Below are 23035 nucleotides of genomic sequence, written 5' to 3'. Positions count from 1 at the left end.
TTGGGGATTTTTGGGGGTCCAGGGGGTTTTGGGGGTCCAAGATGAGGAGGGGGCACCCAAAGGACGCCTTTGGGGGGTTCCAAGCATGACGGGGGGATCTTTATAAAGGGCTGTTTGATGAGAGGGGGTGCCCAGGGGACACTTTTAATTGGGGGATTTTTGGGGTCCAGGGGGTCCGGGATGAGGAGGGGGACCCCTTAATGGGGGATTTTGGGGGTCCAGGGGGTCCGGATGAGGAGGGGGACCCTTTAATGGGGAGGGATTTTGGGGGTCCAGGAGGGATTTGGGGGTCTGGGATGAGGAGGGGGCAGCCCAGGGGACCCCTTTAATTGGGGGATTTTTGGGGGGTCCAGGGGGTTTGGGGGTCTGGGATGGAGGGGGCACTCCAGGGGACCCCAAAATGGGAGGTGACCTCCACCCCAGCCCCCCTTTCTGGGCCTTTTTTGGGGGAGGATGGGAGGAATTTGGGGGTGGGATTTTGAAGGGGTGGGATTTTAGTGGGGGGTCCACCTAAATTTTTTTTTTTGGGGGGGGAAACAGAAATAACAAAATGACACCAAAATAACCCAAAAAACCTCAAGAAAAGGGAGGGGTGGGAAGCAGAAATATAAATATAATTTTACTTTTTGGGGAGGGGGGGGACACACACAAAAAAAGGGGGGGGGGTTGTCCCCTTTTACCCCCCCCCCAATTTTTACAGCAGACAATAAAAACAGGGAACACCCCAAATCCTGGGAAACCCCCCCAAAAAAGAGGGAGGGGGGAGGGAAAAAGGGAGGGAGGGAACCCCCCAAAATTAAGGGAAGGGGATGGCAAGCCCCTCCGGGAAAGGGATTTTTTGTGTTAAAAAAAAGATTAAAAGTAAAAAAAAAACGAAAAAAAAGGCCAATTTTGTCCCAAAATAAAGGTGGGAAAGTTAAAAATTAAAAGGAGGGGGAAAATCACACAAAAAACACCAAAAATCAGCAAAATAAACCCCAAAAAAACAACCCCAGGCTGGGGAAATGTTTGGGGGGGGTGAAGGAGAGAGAGGGACCCCCCCTTAAAAAGGGAGGGAAACCCCCAAAATTTGGGGATTTCAGCCCCCAAAATTGGGGACTTTCCCCCCAAAATTTGGAGACCCCCAAAATTTGGGGAATCCCCCCCCCAAAAAAAGCAGCAGGTTAAGGCAGGGGCCCATTTTTGGGGGGTCCCAGTTACTGCTTTTTTTTGGGGGGACCTAAAATTTTGGGAGGGGGGGGGGGCTCAGGGATCCCCCAAAATCTTTTAGGGGTGGCTGAAAAAAAAACACAACAAAATCTTTTAGGGGTGGCTCAAAAAAACCCCAAAATCTTTTAGGGAGAAGCTTTAAAATCCCAAAATCTTTAGGGTGGCTCCAAAACCTCAAAATCTTTTAGGGAGGAGCTTTAAAATCCCAAAATCTTTTAGGGAGTGGTTCCAAAACCCCAAAATCTTTTATGGAGGAGCTTTAAAATCCCAAAATCTTTTAGGGAGGAGCTCCAAGACCCCAAAATCTTTTAGGGGGTGGCTCAAAAAAACCCCAAAATCTTTTAGGGAGGAGCTTTAAAACCCCAAAATCTTTTAGGGGGGAGCTCAAAGACCTCAAAATCTTTTAGGGAGAAGCTTTAAAATCCCAAAATCTTTTAGGGGTGGCTCAAAAAAACCCCAAAATCTTTTATGGAGGAGCTTTAAAATCCCAAAATCTTTTAGGGGGGAGCTTTAAAATCCCAAAATCTTTTAGGGGGTGGAGCTCAAAAAAACCCCAAAATCTTTTAGGAGGAGCTCCAAGACCCCAAAATCTTTTAGGGGGTGGTTCCAAAACCCCAAAATCTTTTAGGGGTGGCTCAAAAAAACCCCAAAATCTTTTATGGAGGAGCTTTAAAATCCCAAAATCTTTTATGGAGGAGCTTTAAAATCCCAAAATCTTTTAGGGGTGGCTCAAAAACCCCAAAATCTTTATGGAGGAGCTTTAAAATCCCAAAATCTTTTAGGGGAGTTTTAAAATCCTCAAAATCTTTAGGGTGGCTCAAAAAACCCCAAAATCTTTTAGGGAGGAGTTTTAAAATCCCAAAATCTTTTAGGGGTGACTCAAAGAAACCCCAAAATCTTTTATGGAGGAGCTTTAAAATCCAAAAATCTTTTAGGGGGTGGTTCCAAAACCCCAAATCTTTTAGGGAGGAGCTTTAAAATCCCAAAATCTTTTAGGGGGTGGCTCAAAAAAACCCCAAAATCTTTTAGGGGTGGCTCAAAAAACCCCAAAATCTTTTAGGGAGGAGCTCCAAGACCCCAAAATCTTTTAGGGGGTGGCTCCAAAACCCCAAAATCTTTTAGGGGGTGGCTCAACCCCCCCCCCCCAAAAAAAATCTTTTAGAGTGGAGGTGTCAAACTCTGGAAAACTCCCTTTAAAAACTGGCAAAAAACCTCTAAAAAACCCAAAATAAAACCCAAATGACCCCTTTTTTTTTTGCCCAAGATTTCCAGCCTGGAGGGGAGGTTTTGGGGTTGATTTTTGGGGGGTTTTCCCCTAAAATATCCTCTTCCTCTTCAGGTAGGAGTCGGCGTAGTGGCCCCCCAGGCCCTGGGAATGTTGCCCCACGTAACAGCCCTCGGGGCTCGGCTCCGGCGACGGCAGCAGGTGGGAAAAGGCCCTTTTGTGGCCCCCCAGGGGGGTCTGAAAAACACAATTCCCGTTTTTTTTTAAGGATGGGGGTGGTGGGGAGCCCCTCCTGAAATTTGGGGGTGGTGGTGTTTTGGTATCCCCCCAAAAAAATCTCATTTAAATGGAGGGGATTTAATTCTTCCTGGGTTTTGTTTTTTTTTTGGGGGGTTGTTTTGTTGTTTGGGATGACTTTAAAAGACGCCCCTGAAACCATAAAAGTCAAAAAGATCACCCTGATCCCACCCCCAGACCCAAAAATCCCCCCAGAGACTCCCAAAGCCCCCCAAAAGACCCCCCTGACCCCAAAATCCCCCCTTGGCCCCATAAAACCCCCCAAAGACCCCCCGACCCCAAAATCCCCCAAAAGACCCCCTAGACGCCCAAAATCTCTCCCAAAAGACCCCTGACCCCAAAATCCTCCCAAAGAGACCCTCTGACCCCAAAATCCCCCCAAAAGACCCCTGACCCCAAAATTCTCCCAAAAGACCCCTTACCCCAAAATCCCCAAAGACCTCTACCCCCAAAATCCCCCCAAAGACCTCCTACCCCCAAAATCCCCCAAAAGACACCCTGACCTCAAAATCCCTCAAAAGACCCTCTGACCCCAAAATCCCCTAAAAGACCCCTTGGCCCCATAAACTCCCCAAAAGATCCCCTGACCCCAAAATCCCCAAAAGACCCCCTTGGCCCCTTAAAACCCAAAATGACCCCTGACCCCAAAATCCCCCAAAGACCCCCTGACCCCAAAATCCCAAAGACCCCTGACCCAAAAATCCTCCCAAAGATCCCTTGGCCCATAAAACCCCCTAAAAGATCCCTCTGACCCCCAAAATCCTCCCAAAAGACCCCCTGACCCCAAAATCCCCCAAAAGACCCTCTTGGCCCCAAAATCCCCCCAAAAGACCTCCCTGACCCCCAAAATCTCCCCAAAAGACCCCCTTGGCACCATAAAACCCAAAATGACCCCCTGACCCCAAAATCCCCCAAGAGAACCCCTGACCCCAAAATCCTCCCCAAAAGACCCCCTGACCCCCAAAATCCCCCAAAAGACCCCCTTGGCCCCATAAAACCCAAATGACCCCTGACCCCAAAATCCCCCAAAAGACCCCTTGGCCCCATAAACCAAAATGACCCCTGACCCCATAAAACCCCAAAAGACTCCTGTTGTTTTGTAGACCTCCAAAATTTAGGGAGATCCCCAACTCCCCCAGGGACCTCTTGATCTCTCCCAGACCCCCCAACCCCCAGACTCCATTTTTGGGGGGAATTTGGGGATTTTTGGGATTTCTGGGGGGTTGGGGATTTCCCAAAGGGTTTTTTGGGGGGGTTTGAAGGATTTTGGGGGGGTTTTGTAGGATTTTGGGTACCTTGGAATGGGGGGTTGGGGGTGCCAAGGTCAGGACGGTGTCCGGGGAGTTCGGGGGGATCCCGATGGTCTGGGGGGAAAAAATGGGAAAAATGAGGGGAAAAGGGGGGAAAAAGGAGGGAAAAATGTGGGAAAATGGAAGGAAAAACGAGGGGAAAATGAGGGAAAATGGAGAGAAAAACGGGGAAAAAAGGAAGAGGAATGGGATTAATGATGGGAAAATGGGATAAATGGAGGGAAAAATGGGATAAACGAAGGGAAAAATGGGATAAATGAGGGGAAAATGTGGGAAAATGGAACGAAAAATGAAGGGATAATGAGGGAAAATGGAGAGAAAAACGGGATAAATGAGAAGAAAAAGGGGATAAAAAGGAAGGAGAAAAGGGGGAAAATGGAGAGAAAAAGAGGAAAAAGGAAGAGGAATGGGATTAATGATGGGAAAATGGGATAAATGAGGGGAAAAGGGGGAAAATGAAGGGAAAAGAGGTGGGGGTCCCCCAAAGGGGGGGTCTCACCTTGCTGAGGTGGCTCTGGCTGAGCCCAGCCTGGAGGCCGCTGGAGAAGCAGGAACTGGGGGAGCCCGAGAAAAACGGGGCCAGGGGGGGCCCCAAAACCCCCCTGTCCAGGCCAGGGCACGGGGAGGGGACCTGGAATGGGAGAGACCCCAAAAATGGGGAGAGACCCAAAAATGGGGAGAGACCCCAAAAATGGGGAGAGAGACCCCAAAAATGGGGAGAGAGACCCCAAAGATGGGGGGGAGAGACCCCAAAAATGGGGGGGAAAGACCCCAAAAATGGGGGAAAGACCCCAAAAATGGGGAGAGAGACCCCCAAAATGGGGGGGAGAGAGACCCCAAAAAATGGGGGGAAAGACCCCAAAAATGGGGAGAAAGACCCCAAAAATGGGGAGAGAGACCCCCAAAATGGGGGGAGAGACCCCAAAAATGGGGAGAAAGACCCCAAAAATGGGGGGAGAGCCCTGAAATCCACCCCAAAAATAGGGGGGACCCTTGAAATCCCCCCTCAAAAACAGGAGAGACCCCAAAATTCCCCCAAAAGGGTGGTTTTTTGGGGTTTTTTTGGGGTTTTTACCTTGTTCCTGCTGGGCCCGAAGCCCCCCAGGATGGGCCCGGAGGGGTCTCGGGCTTGGGGGAAAATCCTGGAGCTCAAATCCTGCTTGGGAAAAAATGGAGGGGATTAAAAAAAGGGGGGAATTCCCAAATTCCTGAGTGTCCCCCAAATCTAAAACTCCCCCCAAAAATCCCTGGATTTCACCCCAAAATCCCACTAATGGCTGGAATTCCAAGGTCCCAGGAAACCCAGGGAGTCTCCCAAGCCTAAAACCCCCCAAAAATCCCTGCATTTCACCCCAAAACCCCTGGATTCCCCCCCAAACCCCCCAACCCACCAGCTGGAAGTTGAAAATGCCAATAAAGGGGCATCCCAAGCCTAAAACCCCCCCAAAATCCCTGGATTTGACCCCAAATCCCACCCAGCAGCTGGAAATCAAAGATCCTGGGATAAAAAAGGAAGGTTTAGGGAACTTCCCAAGCCTAAACCCCCCCCCAGAATCCCTGGATTTCCCCCCAAAACCCCCAACCCACCGGCTGGAAGTCGAAAGTGCCAATAAAGGAGCATCCCAAGCCTAAACCCCCCAAAATCCCTGGATTTGACCCCAAAATCCCTGCATTTCACCCCAAAACCCCCAACCCACCGGCTGGAAGTCAAAAATGCCAATAAAGGGGCATCCCAAGCCTAAAACCCCCCCCAAAATCCCTGGATTTGACCCCCAAAATCCCTGGATTTCCCCCCAGAACCCCCAACCCACCGGCTGGAAGTCGAAGGCGTCGGCGGGGCCGGGGGGGTCAGCGGGGCCCATCCTGGGGGTCTTGACCCCTGGGGCTGGGGTCGGCCCTTGAACCCTTTGGCAGCTCCTGAAATAAGGGGAGGGGTCTCAAATGGGGGAGAGACCCCCAAAAGGGGAGGGTCTCAGAGAGGGGAGGGTCTCAAAGGTGAGAGGGTCTCAGAGGGGTGAGGGTCTCAGAGGGGGGGAAGGGTCCCAAAGGGGGGTCTCAAATGGGGAGGGTCTCAGGGGGAGGGTCTGAGAGATGGGAGGATCTCGGGGAGGGTCTCAAATGGGGGAGGGTCTCAAATGGGAGAGGGTCTCAAAGGGGGGAGGGTCTCAAATGGGGAGTGTCTCAGAGGGGGAGTGTCTCAGAGGGGGGAGGGTCTCAGGGGGAGGGTCTGAGATGGGGAGGGTCTCAGAGGGGGAGGGTCTCAAATGGGGGAGGGTCTCAGAGGGGGAGGGTCTGAGAGATGGGAGGATCTCGGGAGGGTCTCAAATGGGGAGGGTCTCAGAGGGGGGAGGGTCTGAGAGGGTGAGGGGCTCAGAGGGGAGGGTCTCAGAGGGGGAGCAAAGGGGGAGGGTCTCAAATGGGGAGGGTCTCAAAGGGGAGGGTCTCAGAGGAGGGGAAGGGTCCCAAAGGGGGAAGGTCTCAAATGGGGGAGGGTCTCAGAGGGGGAGGGTCTCAAAGGTGGGAGGGTCTCAGAGGAGGGGAAGGGTCCCAAAGGGGGAAGGTCTCAAATGGGGAGGGTCTCAGAGGGGGAGGGTCTGAGAGATGGGAGGATCTCGGGGAGGGTCTCAAATGGGGAGGGTCTGAGAGGGGGAGGGTCTGAGATGGGGAGGGTCTCAAATGGGAGAGGGTCTCAAATGGGAGAGGGTCTCAAAGGGGGAGGGTCTCAAATGGGGAGGGTCTCAGAGGGGGAGGGTCTCAGAGGGGAGGGTCTCAAAGGGGGAGGGGCTCAGAGGGGGAGGGTCTCAGGGGAGGGGAAGGGTCCCAAAGGGGGTCTCAAATGGGGAGGGTCTCAGGGGAGGGTCTGAGATGGGTGAGGGTCTCTGAGAGGGGGGAGGGACCCCCAAAAGGGGAGGGTGTGTTTGGCTCACCTGGGCAGGAGGCTGCGCAGGTTCAGGTAGGGTTCAGGCAGCCGGAACTCCTTGGGGCTCCCAGCAGGGACACCTGGGAGGGGAAGGCTAAAAGGGGTCCCTAAAGGGGTTTGGGGGATTTGGGAGGCTTGAGGGTCCTAAAGGAGTTTGGGGCTCCCCAGCAGGGACACCTGGGGGCGAAAGGGGGATTAAAGGGGGTCCCTAAAGGGTTTGGGGGATTGGGGAGGTTTGGGGGTTTGAGGAATCTGGGGGTTTAGGGGATTTTGGAGGTTTGAGGTCCCAAAGGAGTTTGGGGGAATTTGGGGGTTGAGGGTCCTAAAGGAGTTTGGGGGCTCCCAGCAGGACACCTGGGGGAGAAAGGAGGGCTAAAGGGGTCCCTAGAGGGGTTTGGGGGTTTGAGGGGAATCTGAGGGGGTTAAGGGGGATTTTGGGGGTTTGAGGGGTCCTAAAGGGGGTTTGGGGGCTCCCCCAGCAGGGACACCTTGGGGGGGAAAAGGGGGGGGGATTAAAAGGGGGGTCCCTAAAGGGGTTTGGGGGGAGTTGAGGGGGTCCTAAAGGGGGGGTTGAGGGGTCCCAAAAGGGGTTCCCATCCCACATTTTGGGCTGTTCCCACCCCACATCCCAGGGTGTTCCCATCCCACATTTTGGGCTGTTCCCATCCCACAGTTGGGCTGTTCCCACCCCACATTTTGGGCCATTCCCATCCCACATTTTGGGCTGTTCCCATCCCACATTTTGGGCTGTTCCCATCCCACATTTTGGGCCGTTCCCACCCCCCATTCCCAGTTTTTTTTTCCCCTCACCTCTCCCTGCTTGGCTTTGGGGGTGGCTCCGCCTGGGGGGTGTCCAAGCCCGGGGGGTCCCAGGGGGGTCCCGGCCGATCCCGATCCCGATCCCGGCTTGTCCCGCTCCGCCCCCACCTGCGCCAGGAGCGCCGCCAGGGCCGCGTTCCCGCCGGGAATGCCCTGGGATGGGATCCCCTGGGATGGAATTCCCTGGGATTTGCCGGGTCCCTGGGGCAGCTCCCCCGCCAAGGGGCCTCCTGCAAGCACAGGGAGCAGGGTTTTTCCCACCTGGATCCGCCTTTTCCCACCTGAAAACCCCATCCCACCTCCCTCCCCACTTCCCTCTGGACATTTCCCAAGAGATTTTCCCACCCCAAAAATCCCATGGAAAGGGGATAATTCCCTCAATCCCAAGGGAAATCCCCGGGATCCCCAGGCTGGGGTGCCGGAATTCCGGGATTTACCTGCGGGAATGTCTCCCAGGAGCTTCCCTGGGGGGGGCTGGGCCAGGCCCAGGGGGAGGGAGCTCAGCGGGGAATCGCCCAGAATTCCCGGTTTCTGGAAGCGGGAAAAGCGGGATAAGGTCAGGAAGAGCCGGGAAAAGCCGGATTATCCCACAGAAAATCCATGGAATGCCCGGGGAGGGAGCAGAGAAGCCCCAGATTGATGCCTAAAACCCCCTCAGGGAAGGTGGGAAAGACACAGATTCTGGAATTCTGGGGCTGTCCGGAATTCCAAGCTGGGAATTCCCGCTTTTCCCACACCCCCCCCCTTCCACCGGGATTCCGGTTGGAGCTGCTTTGGGATCACTGGGATGGGGAGGGGACAGGGAAGGAGCTGGGAGGATCCCTTGGGAAGGTTCCAGCTGGAGGAACAGATCCCATGGGAAAAGGGCTGGGAAAAGGGTTGGAAAAGGGTTGGGACTGGAAAAGGGTTGGGACTGGAAAAGGGTTGGGATGGGAAAAGGGTTGGGATGGGAAAAGGGTTGGGATGGGAAAAGGGTTGGGAGTGGGAAAGGATTTCTTTTGGAAAAGGGTTTGGGAAAGGGTTGGGATTGGCAAAAAGGGATGGGATTGGGAGAAGGATCAGGTTTGGGAAGAGTGGGAAAAAGTTTGGGATTAAGCTCAGAAAGAGTGGATAAAGGTTTGGGAAGAGCAGGAAAAGATCTGGGAAGAGATCTGGGAAGAGGTCTGGGAAAAGGTTTGGGAAGAGTGGGGAAAACCTCTTGGGAAAAGGTCTGGGAAGAGGTTTGGGAAGAGCGGGAAAAGCTTTGGGAAAAGCTTTTGGGAAAAGCTCTGGGAAGGCCCAACCCTCCCTTTTCCTCCTTGGAAAACCCCCGGCCTGGAGAATTCCCAACCTGACCCACAAACCCCCCTGTCAGAGCCCCCTTCCCGCGGAATTCCGGGCGGGAATCACCTGGGAGGGGCCGTGCAGGGCCAGCCCCAGCAGCGCCGCCGACAGGGCCGGGTGGCTCAGGGGGGGCACCGAGGGAGCCGCTCCCAGAATTCCTGCTGGGAAGAGACTCGAGGGCAGGGCTGGGAATTCCTCCCCTCCTTTCCCAAGGAAGGGAGGGGGAAGGTTTTCCCGGGATTTCCCGGTCTCCTTACCCTGTTTTCCGTGGAGCAGGGCCGGGAGCAGCAGCTGCAGCGAGGTGGGGTTGCCGAGGCTCCGCAGGATCTGCAGCAGGGAGGGCTCGGGAAGGAGCCCCTTCCCGCGGTTCAGGGCCTGTGGGAAACCACGGGAACGTCGGGAATTCGGGATGGGGGAGCCCCCGGGCGCAGCGGGAGAGGTGGGGACCCCGATCCCAAAAAATGCAGCCTGTGGTTCCTTAATTCCTGAGGGTTCTTTAATTCCTTTGGTTCCCTAATTCCCGAGGGTTCCATAATTCCATTGGTTCCTCAACTCCTGAGGGTTCCCTAATTCCTGAGAACTCCCTAATTCCTGTGGTTCTTCTCATTCCTGTGGTTCTCCCTAATTCCTTTGGTTCCTCAACTCCTGAGAGTTCCCTAATTCCTGTGCCTTCCTAGTTCCTGAGAGTTCCCTAATTCCTGTAGGTTCCATAATTCCATTGGTTCCTCAATTCCTTTGGTTCCCTAATTCCTGTGGGTTCCATAATTCCATTGGTTCCTCAATTCCTTTGGTTCCCTAATTCCTTTGGGTTCCATAATTCCATTGGTTCCTCAATTCCTGAGGGTTCTTTAATTCCTTTGGTTCTCCTCATTCCTGTGGGTTCTTTAATTCCATTGGTTCCTCAATTCCTGAGGGTTCCCTAATTCCTTGGTTCCCTAATTCCTGTGGGATCCCTAATTCCTGGGGGTTCTCTCATTCCTGAGGGTTCCCTAATTTCTCTGCTTCCCTAATTCCTGATGGTCCCTAACCCCAGCTGTTCCCCCATTCCTTTGGTCCCCCAATTCCTGACGCTCCCCAATTCCCGTGGTCCCCCCAATTCCTGCGTGTCCTCAACTCCCAGCCTCCCCCAATTCCTGTATTCCCACATTCCCCCAATTCCCGGGAATGCCGAGGTGGGGGCAGCAGGAAGGTCCCACCGTGGCCTGGGCGGCGATGAGGGCTGGATGGATGGCATTCCTTGCCTTCCCCGCTTCCTGTGCTCCCTAATTCCCACATTCCCCCAATTCCCTGAGCTCCCCCATTCCCGGGAATGCCGAGGGAGGGGAAGCAGGAAGGTCCCACCGTGGCCTGGGCGGCGATGAGGGCGGCCGAGGGATGGATGGATGGATGGCATTCCTTGCCTTCCCCGCTTCCCGTGCTCCCTAATTCCCACATTCCCTCACTCCCCACAACTCCCCAATTCTCGGGAATGCTGAGGGGGGGGCAGCAGGAAGGTCCCACCGTGGCCTGGGCGGCGATGAGGGCTGGATGGATGGCATTCCTTGCCTTCCCCACTTCCCGTGCTCCCTAATTCCCACATTCCCCCAATTCCCTGAGCTCCCCCATTCCCGGGAATGCCGAGGGGGGGCAGCAGGAAGGTCCCACCGTGGCCTGGGCGGCGATGAGGGCGGCCAGGGCGCTCCTGCCGGGGGTGCCGGGGGCGCAGAAGGACACCCGGATGTGATTCCCGGCCAAGGGAAATCCGTCCGTGGCCTCCTGGACTCGCTCGGCCCATTCCGGGGACTCCAACTCCAGCACGGCAAAGCCCTTCAGCTGCCCGTCCTGCCCGTAGGCCAGCTGGGAAAACACGGAGAGGGGTCGGGAGGGGCTGGGAATGGTGGGGAAAGGGGGGGAAAAGGTGGGGAAAAAGAGTGGGAAAAAGAGTGGGAAAAAAGGGAGAGAGAAAAGGGAGAGAAAAGGGAGAGAAAAGGGAGAGAAAAGGGAGAGAAAAGGGAGAGAAAAGGGAGAGAAAAGGGAGAGAAAAGGGAGAGAAAAGGGAGAGAAAAGGGAAAGAAAAGGGAGAGAAAAGGAGAGAAAGGAGAGAAAAGGAGAGAAAAGGAGAGAAAAGGGAGAGAAAAGGAGAGAAAAGGAGAGAAAGGGAGAGAAAAGGGAGAGAAAAGGAGAGAAAAGGAGAGAAAGGGAGAGAAAAGGGAGAGAAAAGGGAGAGAAAAGGGAGAGGAAAAGGGAGAGAAAAGGGAGAGAAAAGGGAGAGAAAAGGGAGAGAAAAGGGAAAGAAAAGGGAGAGAAAAGGATAGGGAAAAGTGCAGGAAAAGGGAAAAAAAAGGGCGGGGAAAGGGGTAGGGAAAAGGGTGGGAAAAAAGGTGGGAAAAGGGGATTGGGATTGGGGGGGGAAAGGAGGGAGGAATCAGGAGGAAACGAGAGGGAGGAAAGGGGGAAAATGGAGAGGAAAATGGGGAAGAGGGTATGCCCTCCCCTCATCCCACCTCCATCCCCTCATCCCACACCCCTTCCCCTCATCCCACACTCCATTCCCTCATTCCACACCCCTTCCCCTCACCCTACCCTCTTCCCCTCTTTTCCCACTTCCCCTCCCCTCTCCCCTCACCTCACAAAATGTGGGCTCCCTGACGGCCTCGAACACCCTCCTGAGCCCCCTGATGTCGCTGTACCCGTGGGGCAGCTTGTCCACCTCCCATCCTTCCCTTTTCCCTCTCCCCATCCCCATTTCCATCTCCCCTCACCTCACAGAAGGTGGGCTCCCTCATTTCCCCTCACCTGGCAGAAGGTGGGCTCCCTTTCCCCATTCCCATTTCCCCTCACCTGGCAGAAGGTGGGCTCACCTCACAAAAGGTGGGTTCCCTGACGGCCTCAAACACCCTCCTGAGCCCCCTGATGTCATTGTACCCGTGGGGCAGCTTGTCCACCCCCCATCCCCATTTCCATCTCCCCTCACCTGACAGAAGGTGGGCTCACCTCACAGAAGGTGGGCTCCCTGACGGCCTCGAACACCCTCCTGAGCCCCCTGAGGTCTGAGTACCCGTGGGGCAGCTTGTCCACCCCCCATCCCTCTCCCCATCCCCATCCATCTCCCCTCACCTCACAGAAGGTGGGCTCCCTCATTTCCCCTCACCTCACAAAAGGTGGGTTCCCTGACGGCCTCGAACACCCTCCTGAGCCCCCTGATGTCATGTACCCGTGGGGCAGCTTGTCCAGCCCCCATCCTTCCCTTTTCCCTCTCCCCATCCCCATTTCCATCTCCCCTCACCTGACAGAAGTGGGGCTCCCTTTCCCCATCCCCATTTCCCCTCACCTGGCAGAAGGTGGGCTCACCTCACAAAAGGTGGGTTCCCTGACGGCCTCAAACACCCTCCTGAGCCCCCTGATGTCATTGTACCCGTGGGGCAGCTTGTCCAGCCCCCATCCCTCTCTCCCCTCACCTCACAGAAGATGGGCTCCCTCATTTCCCCTCACCTCACAAAACGTGGGCTCACCTCACAAAAGGTGGGTTCCCTGACGGCCTCGAACACCCTCCTGAGCCCCCTGATGTCATTGTACCCGTGGGGCAGCTTGTCCACCCCCCATCCCCATTTCCATCTCCCCTCACCTGACAGAAGGTGGGCTCACCTCACAAAAGGTGGGTTCCCTGACGGCCTCAAACACCCTCCTGAGCCCCCTGATGTCGCTGTACCCGTGGGGCAGCTTGTCCAGCCCCCATCCCCATTTCCATCTCCCCTCACCTGACAGAAGGGGGGTTCCCTGACGGCCTCAAACACCCTCCTGAGCCCCCTGAGGTCTGCTGTACCCGTGGGGCAGCTTGTCCACCCCCATCCCCATCTCCCCTCACCTGACAGAAGGTGGGCTCACCTCACAAAAGGTGGGTTCCCTGACGGCCTCGAACACCCTCCTGAGCCCCCTGAGGTCTGAGTACCCGTGGGGCAGCTTCTCCAGCCCCCATCCTTCCCTTTTCCCTCTCCCTATCCCCATTTCCATCTCCCCTCACCTCACAAAATGTGGGTTCACCTCACAAAAGGTGGGTTCCTGACGGCCTCAAACACCCTCCTGAGCCCCCTGATGTCGCTGTAGCCGTGGGGCAGCTTGTCCACGCAGAGGCAGCGCGAGTGCAGCCGCTCGGGGCCCAGCTGGGCCTCGTCCACCCAGTGCACGAGGAGGGCGCGGGTGCCCAGGCGCCGGCCCTGCAGCCCCGAGCGCGCCCGCGCCGCCGAGTCCTTCTTCATGTACTCCACGAAGCCGTAGCCCTTGGAGTGCCCCGTGCGGGCGCTGTACACCAGGAAGCAGCGCTCCACGCTGCCGAAGGGCCGCACCAGCTCCTCGAAGCGCCGCTGGGGCAGCAGCCGCGGCAGGTTGGCCACGCACAGCAGCGAGTCCGGAGCCTGCAGCTGCGCCCGCAGCTCCCGCCCGCGCAGGGCGCGCCCGGCCAGGCGAGACACGGCCTGGGACGCCTGCTCCGCGCTCTGCAGGGTCACGAAGGCTGGGGGGGGAACAGGGGGAAAATAGGGAGTAAAAATGGAGGGGAAATGGGGTTAGGGCTGCTCAGTGATCTGCAGGGTCACGAAGGCTGGGGGGAGACAAAAATGGGGGGAAATATAGGAGTAAAAATGGGGTTAGGGCTGCTCCGCGCTCTGCAGCGTCACGAAGGCTGGAACAGGGGAGAAAATATGGGGAAAATATGGGGAAAAAAAATGGGTTAGGGCTGCTCCGCGCTCTGCAGGGTCACGAAGGCTGCAACAGGGGAGAAAATATGGGGTAAAAAGGGGGTAAAAATGGGGGGAAATGGGGTTAGGGCTACTCAGTGATCTGCAGGGTCACAAAGGCTGAGGGGGGAGAAAATATGGGGTAAAAAAATGGGTTAGGGCTGCTCCGCACTCTGCAGGGTCATGAAGGCTGGGGGGGACAGAAATGGGGAAAATATGGGGTAAAAATGGGGTTAGGGCTGCTCCGCGCTCTGTAGGGTCACGAAGGCTGGAACAGGGGAGAAAATATGGGGGAAAAATGGGGGGGAAATGGGGTTAGGGCTGCTCAGGGCTCTGCAGGGTCACGAAGGCTGGAACAGGGGAGAAAATAGGGGTAAATAGGGGGTAAAAATGGGGTTAGGGCTGCTCCGGGCTCTGCAGCGTCACAGAGGCTGGGGGAAAATGGGGAAATATGGGGGTAAAAATGGGGGGGAAATGGGGTTAGGGCTGCTTGGTGCTCTGCAGCGTCACGAAGGCTGGGGGGGGAAAAATGGGGAAAATAGGGGGTAAAAATGGGGTTAGGGCTGCTCCGCGCTCTGCAGCGTCACGAAGGCTGGGGGGAGAAAAGGGGGAGAAAAATGGGGTGAGGGGGATGTTTGAGGGAGTTTGGGGGAGGGAAATGGTCATTGGGGAAAGGAAGGGATCGCTGGGAAAAAGGGACTGGGGAAGGGAAATGGTCACTGGGGAAAAACGGGGTTTGGGGAAGGGATCATTGTAAAAAGGGGGCTTGGGAAAGGGAGAGGATTGCTGGGAAAAGGGGAATGAGTTGGGGTCAGGAAAGGGGGTTTTAGGAAGGGAAGGGATCGCTGGGAAAAAAGGGGTTTGGGAAGGGAAATGAGTCCTGGGAAAAAGGGGGGTTGAGGAAGGAAACAATCCGTGACAAAAGGGGTGTTGGGAAAGGACACAGTGCCTGGGAAAGAAAAGGATCCCTGGGAAAAGGAAAGGCTTGGGAAAGCATCCCAGGTTGTTCCCTTTCCCAAGGGATTTCCCACCCCCCCATCAGCTGATCCCGGAATTCCAGGGGCTGCTCCTCACCCGTTCCTTTGTGCTTGTCCACGAAGCAATACTTGAGCTCGTAGTCGCTCAGCAGCTCGTGGACTTCCTGGGGAAAAATAAAACAACGGGGCATTTCCCACGACTTTTTTTTTTTTTTAGGGGGGGGAAAAAAAAAAAAAAAAGAATCGGGGGGGTCGGAGGGGAAAAAAGCTCCAGCCTCGATCCCTCGTGATCCCGTCGCCGCTCACCTGGTTGGTCACGTCTGGGGGCAGCCCCTTGATGAGCACCTTGCGCCGGTTGCGGAGCTGCCGCTCGCTGTGCTCCAGGCGGCTCCGCACCTCGGCGGGGCTCAGCGGCGGCAGCTCCTCCTCGGGGCTGCGCTCGGGCCCCGCCGGCGGCTCCTCCGGGGGCTCCTCCCGGGGCTCCGCTCGGGGGTCCCCCCGGGGGTCCCGCCCGGGCCCCGCTCCGGGCCCGCTCCCCTCAGACGCCGCCGCCATCTTGGCCCCGCCGCCGCCGCCACCGGGGAAGCCACCCCCCCAGCAACGCGCCTCCCCATTGGAGGAGCGCTCTGAGGGGGGGATGTGTCGCGGGGCGTGATTGGTGAGAGCTGAGGGGGGTTTTGTGTGCGGGGCGGTGATTGGGTGAGGAGGAGGGGAGAGTGAAGGTCGAGGGGCGGGATTGGTTGGGTGAGTGGTGAGGGGAGGGAGGCGCGACTTTTGATTCCCCCCTCAGGGACCCAAAATATCCCGAAATACCCTCAAAAGGGCCCCAAAATACCCCTATAATAACACCGGAATATCCCAAGGGGACCCCAAAATATCCCCCCAAATATCCCGAAAGAAACCCCGAAATATCCCAAAGGGATCCCAAAATATTCCCCCCAAATATCCCAAAATGACCTCAAAGTGCCTCAAAATACCCCTATAAACCCCCGGAATATCCCAAAGGGACCCCAAAATATCCCCCCAAATATCCCAAAATGACCTCAAAGGGCCCCAAAACATCCCTAAAGAAACCTTGAAATATACCCCTAAATATCCGAAAATTCACTCAAAGAGCCCCAAAATTTCCCCCCAGATATCCTGAAATACCCTCAAAGGGCCCAAAATATCCCTAAAAAAACCCCGAAATATCCCAAAGGGACCCCAAAATATCCCCCCCAAATATCCCGAAGGGACCCCAAAATATCCCCCCAAATATCCCAAAATACCCCGAAAGAAACCCCGAAATATCCCAAAGGAACCCCAAAATACCATCCCAAAGGGACCCCAAAATATCCCCCCAAATATCCCAAAACACCCAGGAACATCAACTCCCAAAAAAGACCCCAAAATACCCCCCCATTTCCACAGCAGAGAGACCCAGGGGGGGCTTTTCCATCCTTTATTTGGGAAGGGGAAGGTTAAGGCAGAGACCCTGAACCCCCAAATCCTGGGGGGGGTCCCAAATCCAAGACCCCAAATCCCAGAGGGATCCCCCCAAATCCAGCCCCTCTCACCCCAAATCCCAGGGATTTTCCTTCCCCACCCCACCCCCAGGACCTCCCTAAATCCAGAGAGTCCCAAATCCAGGACCCCAAATCCTGGGGGATCTCCCCCCAAAATCCCAGGGTGGGGGGGAACAATTGACAATAAATAACAGGGAATTTGGGGATGGGGGAATTTTGAGACCTCTCCCCCCAAAAAACCCTCCCAAGGCAAAGGTCAGGGGAGGGTCCCGAGACCCCCCCAAAATCCTGATAAAGTGCCACATTCCTTTTGCTGAACCCCCCATTGTTTTTGGGGAGGGGGCCCCAAATTCCTGGTGGGAAAGAAGGAGATCCAGCCCCTCTCCTCCCCTTATCCCAAAAAAATTAACCCTTCCCCAAAATTTGGGGTCAGGACAACCCCCCCCTCAAGGAATGAACCAGGGGGGGGAAATAAGGCCAGAATTCCATAAATCCATAAATCACCCCCAGAAATCCACCCCCTTTTCCCAAAAAAATCTTCGTCCCCACAGTCTCATTCACAGTGTTCGGAATTTTTGGGGTGGGGGAGGAAATATCTGGAATTTTTGGTGCTGCTCCGTCTCCACATCCCGGAATTTCCTCATCCTGCCGGGAAAACGGGAATCCAGAGTCCATGTGGGTGTTTTCCCCCACCCACTCCACGGAATTTTTGGGGGTTCTTTTCCCCCAATCCATGGAATTTTTAGGGTGTCTCCACCTCTCCATGGAATTTTTTTGGGTTTTTTTTCCCCCAATCCATGGAACTTTTTGGGTGTCTCCACCTCTCCATGGAATTTTTTTGGGGTTCTTTTCCCCCAGTCCATGGAATTTTTAGGGTGTCTCCACCTCTCCATGGAATTCTTTTTTGGGGGTGGGGGGTCCTTCCCCATAATCCATGAAGTTTTTTTGTGGCGTTTCCCCCCTGGAATTCTAGGGGGGAGAATCTCAGCAGAGGTTGAAGACGGAGGGGGCCTGAGCCCGGTATTTTTCCTGGAAGTTCCTGAGGATCGGGATGAGGTTGTGGAAGGAAGGGCGGAAAGAAGCTTCTGCTTCCCAGCAGTTCTTCATCAGCCGGTAAATCTGGGAAGGGGGAGAGGAAAAACAGGGTGGAAAAGAGGGAAAAATCCTGGAAAAGAGCTCCCCAAACTTCCCCCCTCCCTCCTCTTTCCCCGCAGGAATGTGAAGCCATTCCCGATTTCTTTCTCCCCTTCCCTGTTTTTCCTCCTCTCCTTCCTCCCTTCTCCCCTTTTTTCCCTCCCCATTCCCTGCCTTTCCCACCTCGCAGGGACAATCCTTGGGGATGGGGAGCCTCTTCCCCCTCTCCAGGAGCTCCACCAGCCTCAGCACCGTCATCTGGCCCTGGGTGGCTCCGATCAGCTCCAGGAATTTCTGCCGGGAAGGGGAAAAAAAAAAACCCACCCAAAAATCCTTGGAGAGCCCAGTCCTGGGGACTCCCCAACCTCGGGAATCCCAAAAAACCTTGGGAATCCCAAAAAAGCTTGGACACACCACACTTTGGGTATCCCAACCTTGGGAACCCCCAAAAACCTTGGGAATCCCCAAAAATCTTGGAGACCCCACACCTTGAGTATCCCAACCTTGGGAATCCCGGGGGAGGCTGTTCCCGGGAATTCCCAGGGAATTCCCAGTGGGATACTCAGGGCAGGGGGGCTGTTCCTGGGAATTCCCAGGGAATTCCCAGTGGGATACTCAGGGCAGGGGGGCTGTTCCCAGGAATTCCCAGGAATTCCCAATGGGATACTCAGGGCAGGGGGGCTGTTCCCAGGAATTCCCAGGAATTCCCAATGGGATACTCAGGGCAGGGGGGCTGTTCCCAGGAATTCCCAGGAATTCCCAGTGGGATGGGGGGCTGTTCCCAGGAATTCCCAGTGGGATACTCACAGCGGGGGGGCTGCTCCCGGGCTCGCAGCGGGTCAGGATCTCGTAGAGGGTGACCCCGAAGGACCAAACGTCGGAGGCGAAGTAGAACTTGGACTCCTTGAGGCATTCCGGGGCGTACCTGGAGAGCAGGGCGGGAATTCCGGGCAATTCCAGGCAATTCGGGGAAGGGGGCCAGAGCTCCGGAGAGCTCTGGGTTGGGATGATCCCAGCCTCTGGGGGTGGGATGGAATTCCAGACCTCTGAGAAGCTCTGGGTGGAGATGTTCTATGGGTGGATGCAATTCCAGAGCCTCTGGAGCAGCTCTGGGGGTCGGTGGGGAAGGGATGCAATTCCAGAGGCTCTGGAGAAGCTCTGGGGGTCAGGAATGGATCCCAGGCCCCCTGGGGGGTGGGATGCAATTCCAGAGCCTCTGGAGAAGCTCTGGGGGTCAGGGGGGAAGGGATGCAATTCCAGAGGCTCCGGAGCAGCCCTGGGGGTGGGGGATGGCTCCGTGGGGTAGGATGCAATTCCAGAGGCCCTGGAGAGGCTCTGGGGGTGGGGGATGGTTCTGTGGGGTGGGATGCAATTCCAGAGGCTCCGGAGCATCCCTGGGGGTCAGGAATGGATCCCAGGCCCCCTGTGGGGTGGGATGCAATTCCAGAGGCTCTGGAGCAGCCCTGGGGGTGGGGGATGGCTCCATGGGGTGGGATGTAATTCCAGAGGCTCCAGAGCAGCTCTGGGGGTTGGGGATGGATCCCAGGCCCCTTGTGGGGTGGGATGCAATTCCAGAGGCTCTGGAGCAGCTCTGGGGGTCGGTGGGGAAGGGATGCAATTCCAGAGGCTCCGGAGAAGCTCTGGGGTTTGGGGATGGATCCCAAGGCCCCTTGTGGGGTGGGATGCAATTCCAGAGGCTCTGGAGCAGCCCTGGGGGTGGGAGATGGCTCCATGGGGTGGGATGCAATTCCAGAGGCTCTGGAGCAGCTCTGGGGGTTGGGGATGGATCCCAGGCCCCTTGTGGGGTGGGATGCAATTCCAGAGCCTCTGGAGAAGCTCTGGGGGTGGGGGATGGCTCCATGGGGTGGGATGCAATTCCAGAGGCTCCGGAGCAGCCCTGGGGGTCAGGAATGGCTCCCAGGGCTCACCAGAAGATGGGGCTGTCGCCGTCCTCCCGCACCCGGTAGGGTGGGATGCAATTCCAGAGGCTCTGGAGAAGCTCTGGGGGTCGGTGGGGAAGGGATGCAATTCCAGAGGCTCTGGAGCAGCCTCTGGGGTTGGGGGATGGCTCCATGGGGTGGGATGCAATTCCAGAGGCTCTGGAGCAGCTCTGGGGGTCAGGAATGGATCCCAAGCCCCCTGTGGGGTGGGATGCAATTCCAGAGGCTCTGGAGAAGCTCTGGGGGTCAGGAATGGATCCCAGGCCCCTTGTGGGGTGGGATGCAATTCCAGAGCCTCTGGAGAAGCTCTGGGGGTCAGGAATGGATCCCAGGCCCCTTGTGGGGTGGGATGCAATTCCAGAGGCTCTGGAGAAGCTCTGGGGTTGGGGGATGGTTCTGTGGGGTGGGATGCAATTCCAGAGGCTCCGGAGCATCCCTGGGGGTCAGGAATGGCTCCCAGTGCTCACCAGAAGACGGGGCTGTCGCCGTCCTCCCGCACCCGGTGGGGTGGGATGCAATTCCAGAGCCTCTGGAGAAGCTCTGGGGGTCAGGGGGGAGGGATGCAATTCCAGAGGCTCTGGATAAGCCCTGGGAGTCAGGAATGGCTCCCAGGCCCATCTGGGATCCTCCAGAGCTCAGCAGAAGACTGGGGCTGTCGCCGGCCTCCCGCACTCCGGTGGGGTGGGATGCAATTCCAGAGCCTCTGGAGAAGCTCTGGGGGTCAGGGGGGAGGGATGCAATTCCAGAGGCTCTGGATAAGCCCTGGGAGTCAGGAATGGCTCCCAGGCCCATCTGGGATCCCAGAGCTCACCAGAAGACGGGGCTGTCCCCGTCCTCCCACACCCAGTAGGGTGGGATGCAATTCCAGAGCCTCTGGAGCAGCTCTGGGGGTCAGGGGGAAGGGATGCAATTCCAGAGGCTCCGGAGCATCCCTGGGGGTCAGGAATGGCTCCCAGGGCTCACCAGAAGACGGGGCTGTCGCCGTCCTCCCGCACCCGGTAGTAGTCGTGGCCCTCGGGGACGGCCTTGGCCAGCCCGAAGTCCCCGATCTTCACCACCTGCTCGTTCTCCAGCAGCACGTTCCGAGCAGCCAGGTCCCGGTGGATGTAGTGCAGGGAGTGCAGGTACGACATCCCCTAGGGGGGGGATGGGGGGAAAGAGGGTTAGGAACAGTTTGGGGGTTGGAAGCAGTTTTGGAGGGGTTAGAACCAGTTTTGGGGGATTAGAACCAGTTTGGGGGTTAGAACCAGTTTTGAGGGGTTAGGAACCAGTTTGGGGGCTCAGAACCAGTTTGGGGGGGTCAGAACCAGTTTAGGGGGCTCAGAACCAGTTTGGGGGTTAGAACCAGTTTGGGGGTTAGAACCAGTTTAGGGGGCTCAGAACCAGTTTAGGGGTTAGAACCAGCTTTGGGGGCTCAGAACCAGTTTTGGGGGCTCAGAACCAGTTTGGGGGGTTAGAACCAGTTTGGGGGTTAGAACCAGTTTAGGGGGGTCAGAACCAGTTTGGGGGGCTCAGAAACAGTTTAGGGGGTTAGAACCAGTTTTGGGGGTTGAACTAGTTTTGGGGGCTCAGAACCAGTTTGGGAGGCTCAGAACCAGTTTAGGGGTTAGAAACCAGTTTAGGGGGTTAGAACCAGTTTGGGGGTTAGAACCAGCTTTGGGGGTTAGAACCAGTTTGGGGGCTCAGAACCAGTTTGGGGGCCTAGAAGCAGTTTAGGGGTTAGAACCAGTTTTGGGGGCTCAGAACCAGTTTGGGGGCTCAGAACCAGTTTTGGGGGGTTAGAACCAGTTTGGGGGATTAGAACCAGTTTGGGGGCTCAGAACCAGTTTGGGGGTTAGAACCAGTTTAGAGGGGTTAGAACCAGTTTGGGGGCTCAGAACCAGTTTAGGGGGGGTTAGAACCAGTTTTGGGGGGGGGTTAGAACCAGTTTAGGGGGGGTTAGAACCAGTTTGGGGGGGGTTAGAACGAGTTTGGAGGGGGTTGGAAGCAGTTTTGGAGGGGTTAGAACCAGTTTGGGGGTCTCACAACCAGTTTAGGGGGGGTTAGAACCAGTTTAGGGGGGGTTAGAACCAGTTTTGGGGGGGATTAGAACCAGTTTTGGGGGGGATTAGAACCTGGATTTTTTAGGATTCCCACCTCTGGATTTTGGGGATTCCCACCTCAGGAAGGGCCTCAGATTTTTGGGATTTCCACCTCGGGAAGGGCCCTGGATTTTTGGGATTCCCACCTCTGGATTTTGGGGATTCCCACCTCAGGAAGGGCCCTGGATTTTTTGGGAATTCCCACCTCGCAGATCTGGCGGGCGAAGAGCAGGATGTGGGAAAGGCTCAGGGGGTGCTTGGGAAGGAAATCCCGGAGGCTCCCGAGGGGGACGTATTCCATGATCAGCTGCACCACCTTGTCCCCTGGGGAAAAATCCCACATGGATTGAGCTTCCTGTCCCATTCCCACCCCCTCACTCTCGTGGGGACCACCCTGAACCCCATCCCTTCCCAAAATTCCCAAAAAAATCCCATCTGGAATTGGGTTTTTAACCTTTCTGTGGCACCAAATCCACTCCCAATTCCATATGGAATTTCCCCCCCCCCCATCCTGGGACCCATCCGGTGTTTCCCACTCTCCTGGGAAGAAAGGAACAACCCTGAGACACCCCCAACCTTCCCAAAATTCCTGCCAGGATGGAGATTCCCCTCCAAAAAAAAAACCCAGGAATGGGGTTCTTAATTTTTCAGCAAACAAAACAACGGATCCACTCCCAATTCCGACGAAAAATTCCATGTGGAATAAACCTCATGTCCCCCCTCTGACTCCCCATTCCTTGTGGGAAGAGCAGGACAAGCTGATCCCACCCCAAACCCCTTCCAGGCTGGCAATTCCCGACCCTCCAAAAAACCAAAAACCGGCGGGAATTGTGAGGGGGGAATAAAAAAATGATCCCGGGAAATTCCCAGCTGGAATTTGGGGCCCCCTCCCTCACCCTGCTCGCTGCAGCAGCCCTTGTACTTGACGATGTTCTCGTGGTAGAGGGTCTTGAGGATCTGGATCTCCCTCCTCCAGCTGCTCAGGAGCTCCGGGCTGCTCCCGGATTTCAGCGACTTCACCGCCACCATCTCCCCGGTGCCGTCGTTGGTGGGGTCGTAGCAGTACAGCCCCACCTTCCCAAAGTGCCCCTGGAATGGGAAAAGTTGGAATTTGGGATGTGGGAAGGAAAAAACAAGGGAGGTTTGAAGGGCCCCACCTTCCCAAAGTGCCCCTGGAACGGGGAAAATGGGAATTTGGGATTGGGAAAGGGGAAAAGAAGGGAGGTTTGAAGGGCTCCACCTTCCCAAAGTGCCCCTGGAATGGGAAAAGGAGGGAATTTGGGATGTGGGAAGGGAAAAAACAAGGGAGGGAGTCAGAGGGTGAGGGATGGAATTAGGGATGGAAGGATGGGAATTAGGGGTTGAAGGGTGGGAATTAGGGAATGTAGGGTGGAAATCAGGGGTTGAAGGGTGGAATTTCAGACTCAGGCAGGGAAATCTGCAGGGAAAAGAGGTTAAAGCGTGGAATTAAGGATTAAAGAGTGGAATTAGGGATTAAAAGCCGGAATTAGGTTTTAAGGAATGGAATTAGGGATCGAAGAACAGACTCAGGGATTAAGTAACGGAATTCTGGACCCAAGCAG

General features: G+C 56.0%; 2 protein-coding genes across 2 annotated transcripts; both read right to left on the bottom strand.

Annotated features, from left to right (window-relative positions):
• Nucleotides 1–1383: 1383 nt before the first annotated feature.
• On the bottom strand, nucleotides 1384–15349 carry RAVER1 (ribonucleoprotein, PTB binding 1). The gene is made up of 17 exons (XM_050308821.1): nucleotides 15099–15349; nucleotides 14890–14956; nucleotides 13207–13592; nucleotides 11709–11792; nucleotides 10748–10939; nucleotides 9361–9478; nucleotides 9170–9264; nucleotides 8218–8311; nucleotides 7772–8010; nucleotides 7430–7449; nucleotides 6969–7025; nucleotides 5853–5958; nucleotides 5117–5197; nucleotides 4541–4672; nucleotides 4027–4095; nucleotides 2036–2671; nucleotides 1384–1601 (listed from the first exon to the last, which is right to left on the bottom strand). Exons 1-16 carry the CDS (start codon nucleotides 15345–15347, stop codon nucleotides 2525–2527), a joined length of 2136 nt encoding a protein of 711 aa, XP_050164778.1. The 5' UTR covers nucleotides 15348–15349; the 3' UTR covers nucleotides 1384–1601; nucleotides 2036–2524.
• A 1023-nt stretch (nucleotides 15350–16372) lies between these two features.
• On the bottom strand, nucleotides 16373–22541 carry TYK2 (tyrosine kinase 2; the record flags this gene model as incomplete). The annotated part of the gene is made up of 6 exons (XM_050308817.1): nucleotides 16373–17416; nucleotides 17615–17725; nucleotides 18239–18356; nucleotides 20335–20507; nucleotides 21658–21776; nucleotides 22349–22541. Coding segments are annotated over 6 exons (849 nt in total), but the record flags the coding sequence as incomplete, so codon positions are not given.
• Nucleotides 22542–23035: the final 494 nt, after the last annotated feature.

The sequence above is a fragment of the Myiozetetes cayanensis genome, unplaced genomic scaffold (genome assembly GCF_022539395.1).
Source record: "Myiozetetes cayanensis isolate MyiCay16 unplaced genomic scaffold, myiCay2020 scf130, whole genome shotgun sequence".
Taxonomy (NCBI): Eukaryota; Metazoa; Chordata; class Aves; order Passeriformes; family Tyrannidae; genus Myiozetetes; species Myiozetetes cayanensis.
The sequence above is the reverse complement of the archived record's forward strand: the minus strand, read 5'-3'. Positions and strand labels throughout refer to the sequence as shown.